At 56.3% G+C, this 9,214-nt stretch overlaps 5 protein-coding genes across 5 annotated transcripts in view, besides 10 other annotated features; all 5 read right to left on the reverse strand.

The window, feature by feature from the left end:
• Tco025E_00930 (putative Trichohyalin) overlaps nucleotides 1-840 on the reverse strand; it is a gene marked incomplete at both ends in the record, with an annotated part of 1,125 nt that extends 285 nt beyond the window's left edge. The window contains one exon of the mRNA XM_029367869.1: nucleotides 1-840. This exon is cut by the window's left edge and continues 285 nt beyond it. Within this exon, the coding sequence (XP_029232054.1) occupies nucleotides 1-840 (840 nt within the window).
• A 7-nt stretch (nucleotides 841-847) lies between these two features.
• Nucleotides 848-874: a microsatellite.
• A 378-nt stretch (nucleotides 875-1,252) lies between these two features.
• Nucleotides 1,253-2,533, reverse strand: Tco025E_00931 (geranylgeranyltransferase type I beta subunit; the record flags this gene model as incomplete). The annotated part of the gene is made up of 1 exon (XM_029367870.1): nucleotides 1,253-2,533. One exon carries the CDS (start codon nucleotides 2,531-2,533, stop codon nucleotides 1,253-1,255), a length of 1,281 nt encoding a protein of 426 aa, XP_029232055.1.
• A 48-nt stretch (nucleotides 2,534-2,581) lies between these two features.
• Nucleotides 2,582-2,642: a microsatellite.
• A 293-nt stretch (nucleotides 2,643-2,935) lies between these two features.
• Nucleotides 2,936-5,260, reverse strand: Tco025E_00932 (NET1-associated nuclear protein 1 (U3 small nucleolar RNA-associated protein 17); the record flags this gene model as incomplete). Its single annotated transcript, XM_029367871.1, has 1 exon — nucleotides 2,936-5,260. The coding sequence occupies one exon, from the start codon at nucleotides 5,258-5,260 to the stop codon at nucleotides 2,936-2,938; it is 2,325 nt and encodes a 774-aa protein (XP_029232056.1).
• A 433-nt stretch (nucleotides 5,261-5,693) lies between these two features.
• Nucleotides 5,694-5,720: a microsatellite.
• Nucleotides 5,721-6,009: 289 nt separating this feature from the next.
• Nucleotides 6,010-6,033: a microsatellite.
• A 73-nt stretch (nucleotides 6,034-6,106) lies between these two features.
• Nucleotides 6,107-6,131: a microsatellite.
• Nucleotides 6,132-6,180: 49 nt separating this feature from the next.
• On the reverse strand, nucleotides 6,181-7,443 carry Tco025E_00933 (putative carbonic anhydrase-like protein; the record flags this gene model as incomplete). The annotated part of the gene is made up of 1 exon (XM_029367872.1): nucleotides 6,181-7,443. The coding sequence occupies one exon, from the start codon at nucleotides 7,441-7,443 to the stop codon at nucleotides 6,181-6,183; it is 1,263 nt and encodes a 420-aa protein (XP_029232057.1).
• A 227-nt stretch (nucleotides 7,444-7,670) lies between these two features.
• Nucleotides 7,671-7,717: a microsatellite.
• Nucleotides 7,718-7,974: 257 nt separating this feature from the next.
• Tco025E_00934 (uncharacterized protein) lies at nucleotides 7,975-8,589 on the reverse strand (the record flags this gene model as incomplete). The annotated part of the gene is made up of 1 exon (XM_029367873.1): nucleotides 7,975-8,589. The coding sequence occupies one exon, from the start codon at nucleotides 8,587-8,589 to the stop codon at nucleotides 7,975-7,977; it is 615 nt and encodes a 204-aa protein (XP_029232058.1).
• A 206-nt stretch (nucleotides 8,590-8,795) lies between these two features.
• Nucleotides 8,796-8,826: a microsatellite.
• An 85-nt stretch (nucleotides 8,827-8,911) lies between these two features.
• Nucleotides 8,912-8,943: a microsatellite.
• A 21-nt stretch (nucleotides 8,944-8,964) lies between these two features.
• Nucleotides 8,965-9,001: a microsatellite.
• Nucleotides 9,002-9,035: 34 nt separating this feature from the next.
• Nucleotides 9,036-9,076: a sequence feature (A-rich).
• Nucleotides 9,077-9,214: the final 138 nt, after the last annotated feature.

The raw sequence follows: 9,214 nt of genomic DNA on the forward strand, positions 1-9,214 counted from the left end.
GACGTCGTCACGAACGGTCCGCAACTCCTCCTCTAGCAGTTCCATCTCCGCCAGGGCAGGGCGCTCCGCGGACTGCGCGGCGAGGGAAGTGGCAACCTGAGGGGCGGCTTCAATGGAAGTCACCCACCGCTGCAACTCACTCGTGTCGCGCACGGAGAGAACCACAACGCGATGCGGGGATCGCCACGCGTCACACGGTACGTTGGTGGAAAAAAATGAACGCACATGCGTCGCCTGCAGCCACCACATACACACCGCACAAAGTGCATTCCCCCGCGCAAGGCTCAGCCGCAGCAGCAAGGAGGAAGAGCGGGTTATGCGGCAGAAGGAGGGGCTGCCTGTCACCGCATCTATTAGCCGGCTGTACTCGGCGGCGTCGGCAATGGGCACACCACCGCCGCCGCCACCGACCGCGGCCTGCGGAAACAGTCGCGCTGTAACGTCTATGCCACTGTGTCGCACATCATGGCGGGGCAGAAAGACCACCAACGACGCCGCAACGGAAGCCGCTGCGGGGAGGCACGCACGCACAACGTGGCGCGAGACGCAGTTCGAGAGGAGCTCATCCAGCACAACGTCACCGACTCCAATGGTCACAACCTCCACCTCCGACGCCCCCGCGCGCTGAACATCTTCGTAAGTGCGACATCCCCAGCCCTCCAAGGCGGCTTGGACTTGCCCGGTGACAAGGCCAGCAGTAGTTTCAGCGGCACACACAACCGCAGGCGCGGGCATTCGCGTTGCCCGAACAAATGACGTCACCGAGTCAAGTTCAGTTGCCCTGCATGAAACGATAATGCGCATCCCGTCCTCATAGGACCTCAGCGAAAAAAAAGGCATTCAACGCCAAAAAAACAAACAAGCAAACAAAAAAGCGGCCAACAGGGGAAGACAAAAAAAAAAGGGGGGGGGAATGAGTAAAGGAGGCGAGCGAATGGCGCAGCAAAATCCTCCATACAATACACAGATGAAAGTGGCAGAGTTATTCGGGATAAGACAGTGCCCTGCAGATGCGCGCGGTTTCCAAAAAAAAGCGCCAAACCAAACGACGAGCTTCGTGAAGTCAAGCAGAAAACACGTTTTCATGTCAAAGTTTTCCGGCACCCGCCTTCTCGCGTTCACCGGTTTGGGCAGCAGCAGATGCTTTGTCATGCAGTTTCCTTCTTCCCGCGCGGCGGTCCCGACAAGACGACCGCTGATAAAGAAGTAGGGAAAACGCAGATCATCTGTCCAGTAAAAAATAAGCCCAATGCTAGGATGTGCGCGGCGGGGGGTGCAAAAGCTCAGGCAATCCTGTGTTTCGCACCGTAGTCCACGAACAGCCGTACGCTGGATGTGGTGGTCGCAGGTTCGATAAGCGATGGGGATCAACATGCAGGAGGAGACCCGAAAGTCCCAGGCTTGTATGAACGATCTCTGGAAATTCATCCAAGGTCTTGCAAATGCCACCGTGATGGGGCTCAACACAGGCGTCAATGTACCTGAGGACGGGAAGAGCATCCACGGGAAACACCGAGCCATCGAGGGCTTGAAGAATGCGGAGAGTGGAGCCAATCCAGTGCGTATAGCAGGTGTCACAGTTCTTCTGGGGCCTCCCCTGGTACCCAACGATCGGCACACAGACCCCCACGCTGCCAACGAGCTCGTGATCATCAGGCCCCCCCGAGAGGCGCGCGGTGCAATACCGTGCCAGCAGATGACGGCGGCTCCGCGTCAAGGACGAAGTTGCACCAGCCAACGCCAGCGACGCCACCGCGCAAAAAGTCATTCCACCATGAGATTCCGCAGCGGGCACCGCTCCAAATCCCCCCTCGTGTGGATTCCAACAACGCCAAATGAAGCTGACGGCCGCCTGGAGGATGTCTTGGAGCGATGGCACAGCAGCAAGTGGTGTCGGTGCGCACAGCAACGCCATCGAGACGAGAGCAGAGTAGGTGAATCTGAGATCCACCTCCGCAATCGCCGGGGCTGCCTGAAACGCGCCTAGAAAAGACTCTCCAAAGAGCGGGCACTCGGCCCCAACTTGGCAAGACGTCACAAAGGACATGACCTTCTCCCTGCACAGCCACTCCTCGGTGGCATTGGGAAGGAGACCGGTGAGGTTTAACATTTGGAGCGCACACTGCGTCATAGCCAATGTGGCGCCTGTAGCGCAGTGGTTTACAGGCACCGGATGAAACCCTCCTGTTTCTGTGCTGTAGCAGAGGCGTATCTCCTCGAACAAGTTGCGCTTCTCCGTGCTCCCAACGTCAAGGTCATTCTTCCAGTCCTCCCCAAGCAGATCACGCGCCACAAAGGAAAAATAGAGTAGCAGCAGCCGTTGAGAAAGCTGCTGCTGCTGAAGGATGGCTGGCATGCAACGCCGAACATCGCCGAAGTACTGCAAGTGAACTGAACAACGTCGCAGTACCCGCAGGGTCTCGTCCGCATCCTCTAAAGCTGCGGTATGCTGCATCCGTTCACCGCCGGCAACTTGTTCGGCCCCAATCCAGGCCTCGAAAAGAGAGCAGCGAGAGCACAGAAAGAAACGCATAAAAAGAAAAACGAGCAGCGTTGCGACCGGGGTGTCTGCAAGTAAGCTCAAGAACAAAAAAAAAACAACAACAACGAAAACAAAAAAATGAATAACCCAATAATAATAATGTGACACTTCAGCTCAAATGCACGAGGGTGTGCATTAACAGTGGGATTCTCTCCCTTACTTTCTGCTCCGCGTTAAGTGGAAATTCCTTAAACGGTTTTTTTTTTTTTACTTCGCTTCCCCCCATTCATTTTGTTCCTTACGATGTTGTCTCCGTCACACCCTCTTTTCCTCCCCCTGCTGCGGTGCATCTGCTGGTTTGCGTCCTCGCCCGGCTCCACCCACCCCACCGTTCCTTCCCCCTCCCCAACCTCCATGCCCGCTTTGCGCTACGCTGAGGGCCGCCGCAGGTGCTCACAAGGTTGGAATACCGGACCGCTTCTTGAGGTACGACGAGAGCACGGAGCTCATGGGCGGCGCCGTGTAGGCGGAATCCGCCAGGACATCCCCCAGCCACTTCTTCGCCTCCGTCGCGCGACGCGCCGCGCCCAGCGACGACTCCTCCCTCCCCACCTCAGAGGGCTTGTTGGTGTGGGCAACGTCGTGGAAGAAGTGCCCCAGTTGCTTTTCGTCGCCGCCGACACGCGGTGCCTGGCCGCTTGTTCCTTCGAACTTCTGCACCCACACACCGTCTTCTTCGGCCTGCCCCTCTTTTACCTCCTGCGCGTTGGTGGCCGCCAGCGCGACGTGCAGCACGCGGAAGCCGGAGACCTCGTCTACCACCGCCACCCGCTCCTTCCCCGCCCCCGGAAGACACCGCATGAAAGTAATGCGGTGCGGGATGGTCGCCGAGGCGTGCCGCCCTAATTCCTCCCCCATCTGCTGCGCTGCACCGCAGAGCTCGCTAAACCCTCCATCACTGGTCGCCACCAGAACAGAGGTAGCCGAACACGAACACATCGCTCTCACACTGGCGTGATTCGCCTTCCAGATGACTGCAGGCCGATGAGGTACGACTAGTGACCAAAAATACACTCTCGTCTCATCACGGGCCGCCACGACTCGGTTGTCGCTCAGCAGCTGCAGTTCCTGCAGAGGCGCCAAGGAAACCAACTGCGTGAGTGTGAGTAGGCGGTGCCAAGGCTGCCCTGGGTAGACGTTGGCTACGCCATAGACATGTACACTGTCGTCTGAGACAAAGCACAGTGAGCCATCGGTGGCAAGAATCATGTCCTGTACAAGGTGCGATGGCGTTGCCGAGGTAGATTTATTTGCCCAACCCTTCTGGCCTGTGGCGTAGGCGTCATTCACGTTCTCAGTTACTTCTCCCCAACACTTCATCGCGTTGGCACAAAGCGTAAAGACGCGTCCACGTACTTCATCGGTTTGCAGCGCAATCACACGACTACTGTGAGGCGAGTAAATGACTTGTGTCTCCACATGTTGTTTGGTGTGTGTGTCATAGGCCCAGAAGCGCAGCAAGGGAGGAAGCGAAGTGCCTGCAAACTCTTCATACGTCACAATCGTCCGGTTATCATTCAGTAATCCCACGTGCTGAATGCCATGGCGAGGAGGAATGGGAATCGTCTCCATCTGAGAGGAAATGTGAAGCGAGTAAAGCGACTGCTGGGTGAAGGGGTCGCACACGCGCAGCACGTTGGGCAACCCAGTAAGAATCACGGCAGGTTGCCCCATCCACCGTCCCACGACAAGTCCACTGCAGGCCTCAGCCGCAGACCATTGAACGCCCTCAATAAACCCCTCCACTCGCATCTGCAGCAGGTCAAGCGTGGCAAGCGTTGACTCTGCGCAGGCGAGTACAAGTTGCGATCCACAAGAGGCAGAGGCAGAGGGCAGAATACAGCGAATTGGTCCTAGGCTACATCCAACCTTCTTATAGGCGTAGGAAGACATATTCCACACTAACATCACCGATTCCCTGGCCCCCGAGAAGAGTGAATTGCCGTCTACTGAAAAACTCAAGGCGGTCAGGGGGGTATGATGCCAATGATCCGAGAAGTAGTGGCTCTCAGTGACGGAAGGAAATACTACCAGCTCCCCGCGTGTGCCACCCACAGCCACCGAGTTGCGAACCGGATTGCATGTTAAGCTCTGAATGCCTACAGGCAGCGCGAGCTGCCTGGGGCTGTGAGCATCACGATTGCCATGCATGGAGTACTGCGCCCACCTCTCACCGCGCTGCCCCACGAGAACCAGGCCAGTTGACCTTCCTGCTGCCATGGTGCAGTCACGCAGGGCGATGGGGAAAGATATGATCTGCTCCGCCCTTATCAGCGACGTGTCCCGCAGCGACGCCTCGTAGACTCCAGTGGCTGCGAGGAAGACGCAATGAAGTTCCCCCCGCGCCTCATGAAAGTGCGCCTCCAAAATCCCCCCCTCCCTCTGCACGCGGCTCCTGTCCAGCGCAGCTCGCCGACTCGAGACGACCGGCCTGTTTCCAGGCTCTGGCGAAGAATCTTCGCCCCACTTAATGGATGAGGACGCCAGTACCTCCACGTGGGCGAGGGAGATTAGAAACCAGTTTGCCTCGGCGTCAACAACGTGAAGCTGCATTTCACCACCTGCGCTTGCCGAAACACACAGCCCAACGACACGCGCCCCGCTGAGCGACTCCACACGAAATTTCTTTAGGTTCTTTGGGGCATAAAAAGCAACGCCGTAATCCTCTGCAACACACACTGCGTCCTTGCAGGCGGCAAGGAGGTGTGGTAAGGCCATGCTTGGGCAGAAACAGAATGGAAGGAAAAGGCAAAGGTTACTCCTTCCTCACTCACGCTCCCCCCCCCTTTTTTTAAATATCTTCTTCCAAACTGTGCGTGAGTGCGTGTATGTGTGTTCCTTTTTCGCTTCTTCTACCTCTTTGTGCCACAACGACGACGTCAATAATAATGTTGGTAGCGAATGGTGGGGGGCCGCGGCGCGCTCTCTCTCTATCTCACCCTGTATGTGTGCGAGTTTGCACAAGTACGCGCTTCCAGTGAGGCGCAATGCAGGATGATGGCGCCAAGAGAGCCAAAGATATACACAACAAGAGGAAAAATAAAATGAAAGAAGGTATGAATTGTGTGCTCGGGGTGGATGCATGCATCTGTGCCGACACGCACGCCTGAGAGCTTACAGGGGCCAACTGATGGACAGCGAAAGCCACGGGCAGAGAGATGTACAGACAGACAGACAGGGATGCTTAGAGATCCAAAACAACGACAATAAAATGAAGGAAAAAAAAAAGGGAGGGGGAACACACATTCACGGGAGACGGAGGATATTTCCCTACACACTCACACACACAGAGGGGGATATAAGGACACCCCATACCCTTCACACCTTGTCCCTCTCCTCTTCCTAAATACTCCATCGGCTCCTCACCCATCCCTTTTCCTCCCCTGCCTTTTGTACGTGAAGGATTTGTAGCCCTTATTTTTCTTTCTTTTCTCGCCCTTTCCTTCACGCTGAGTCCACTTTCTCTTTCGTCGTCGTCGTCGTCGTCGTCGAGTTCTGCACACATCCACACCGTGCCAACTCGTGCAGCAACTGTGCGAACGCCACAGTTGGCCCAAGGACGAGAAAAAAGAAAAGAAAAAAGAAAAAATATCCCTATTTCCTCGACGGAAATGCTGCCAAGTTCGAGGCCCAACTTTCTAAGGATTTGTTCCGTATCCGCTGGTTTCGCGCAGCAGCGATTCCACCTCGTTTCTCCCGACTCCGGCACCGTCTTTGCTGTTCCGACACCGGTACAAGATAGCCGTCACGAGAAAAAGGATGACGGCAGCGGAGATGAGCCATATCACTTCATGTCGCTGCAATGGATGGGGCCACGCATGAACCTTTCCACGTGATGCGTGTTTGTTGGCCTCGGCGTCAGCGAAGTCTGAACTGGCGAGTGCGTCGGATGGAGCTGTTTTCTTTAACTTTCCGTCACCCCACACATCTGCTTCCGAGGAAGTGTACGGGTAGTAATCCTTCATTTCCCCCTTGGACTTCGACATGTTTAAGTGATTCCGATCAAAATAGCGGTACACAATGCGTCCATTCAGCGGCTGCGTTGCTCTGCGATTGCCATCGTGGTTCCCCGGGCGCGCCTGCATGAACGCCTGGGTCAGTCTCTTCAAAGCCTCCCTGGAGATGAGCTGCGGGGAGGTCAAGACAACAAAGCGAACTCCCTCCGTGCACGGGGGCGTAGTTAGTGATCCAGTATAGGCGAGAAAGCTTCTACGCCGTGGGAGTAGCCCCTCAATGGCGAGGTCCTCCTCCAGAGTGCACGTCGTAAAGGCATTCTTCGGAGGAAGTGGTCCGGCCAGCAAGATGTGGCGCAGTTCTGCCACGGCGGTGGTGTTTACCTTATCTGATGCAATAAGCTGCACCGCCACTACCATCAGGCGCGTCTTTTTCGACGTTTGTGTTTGAGTAAATACAAGATGCAGTTCCGCGTCTGGGGCCGCACGTGGAAAGACGTGTTCCGCGGGTGAGTGAAAGTGCATTGACGCAAGGTGGTATTCAGTCGAATTCGGGGTCGTCGGGTCGCGGAGGGTGCAGGGGCTGGGGAGCTCATTGCGCGGGTCAGCGAGGGGGATCAGCCGCACGGATATAGTGTTGACCTCGTTCGCAATTTTAAGTGTTGTTTTCTCCGCCGCAAAGGTGCAGCCGCGTGAGAAGGCCAGCGGCCCTGCGTCCTTAAGGTAGACCACCTCATGCGGTTTGAGCTCGGAGAAGGAGACAGGGCTCTGCTGCCTGCCTGTTTGGCACAGCCGCGGCCACGCAGACTGGTTGGCGTACCCCCAACCCGGGCCCTGGGGCGTTAGACGCGGCAGCCCAGCCGTGGTGTAGCTCGCCTCCGCAGCGACAGCCCGCAGGAAGGTCTCCACCTGAAGACACAGCAACAAGCAAACGAAAGCCAATAGCATTTTTCCCCTTTCTTCTCCAGCACCTTCTTTCTTCATTTCTTTTTTTTTGTCGCAGGTCAGTTTGAGAGGTACAGATGTGCGTCGCCTTTCACGCTTATCGTGGCTGGCGTCGCAACGCAAACACACACACGTATAAATGCAAAAAAAAAAAAAGAAGGAACAAAGTAGTAACCAACGCCCTTCCAACGCACAAATTCTCCAGGCATGATTCTCTCCAGCCCGTTTCATTTTGTTTTTGTCTTTGCCCTTTTATCTGTTTCACTTGCTTCTGCTTCGCCGCGTAGCGGCGGGGGAAGCACGTGCCCCTTTCCAGCCGCTCTCCGTCGTGGCTGTGCTGCCCGCGGGCGTTGACGGTTTTGGCAGGCGTGACGACCCACGGCACTACTGCGCCCACTCCCGTCGCCTCCACGCGGGCCACACTTCCACGCCAGCCGTGCAGCCGAAGCAAATTATGGGGTCCGCGCTTTTCGCCCCGCATTTTTTTTCTCTTTTGCTTCTCCCTATTCCCCCGTGCCCCGCTCCAACGCCCGGCTACTTTGTGGGCGTCTCCGTGCCGTACGATTTTTGTGCAGCCGCCCGGCGCGACTGCAGGAAACGCTGCCGCGAGGCGTTTCCGTCCAGGCGTGTCTTCCCCCTGGTGTCATCCACCGCCGCCGTTGCCGAGCCACCCGCATCCACGAGTTCCTCGTACTCTTCACGCGACAAGCGCCTTGAGCGCAGAAACCGGTAAGTCATCGCGGCCGCAAGCACCGAGAAAAGAAGAAGGGCAATAAGCCATGCGGCGAACGGCGTCCACGACGGAAGCTGGGCGCTCCTAGGGCTGCCAGACAAAGCTGCCGCCTGCACTCCGTTAGACTCCTCACCCTGCATTCCCTCGCATCCGTTGAATCCATGCATTGGGGTGTGCTCGCGGCGCGGTGCTCCAATCATCCCACCGCACATGCGCCTCTTTGCAGCTGGGGTGCCCATGTGCGGGCCCGGTCCCTCATTGGCGGAGCTGCTGTTGAGGATCGCCCGTGATACATTGCGGACCACCGTTTTGCTCGACGACAGCGCGTGCTCGACCACCTTCGGCAGTGACACTGACGGAGGGGCAGCTGTGGACGACATCATTTCCGCCTCAGACACATTCGTTGACGTCGTCATCCTCTGGTTCGTGATGCCCACTAACACGCACCGCCCCTTTTTTGTCTGCTTTTGCTTTGGTCGCCTGCCTCCGCTTCGCCTCTCTGTGTGAGCACTCAAAGCCACACACACGCAGCGGTGTAACTGTCGACCTCCTTGAGAATATCCGCTTCGCCTTAGCCTCCCTCTTCCAAGTGCCCAGAGAAAAGTAAGGCGAGAGCACACACGCGTGCGTGCGTGCGTGCGTGCGTGCGTGCGAGAGAGAGAGAGAGTCCATGCGTGTGTGAAGGTAGCACGGCAAGAGTGGGTGCACTGTAATGCAGGAGTGGTCGCCGACCAACCCATAGACATATATATATATATAATGTCATATATCGGCACAATAAACAGACTGGCACCACAACACAATAAAGAAAACAACAACAACAACAACGCACACGCCACCCCTCGAGGATAAATGCACATACAAAAGAATAGAACGAATAAGGATACAAGAAGAAAAGAAAAGGGAGCCATACAAGAAAGCAGAGAAACCGAATTCCTTAACTCTTTTGACGTTTTTTAAAAACCTCTTTCGCTCCACCGTCACTGAAACTGCCGCCCCGGCCTACCCCCATACGTTCCCGTTTTTTTTCTCCTCGTATTA

This window comes from Trypanosoma conorhini (assembly GCF_003719485.1).
Source record: "Trypanosoma conorhini strain 025E chromosome Unknown Tco_14.4_contig_00026, whole genome shotgun sequence".
In the NCBI taxonomy this organism is placed as follows: domain Eukaryota; phylum Euglenozoa; class Kinetoplastea; order Trypanosomatida; family Trypanosomatidae; genus Trypanosoma; species Trypanosoma conorhini.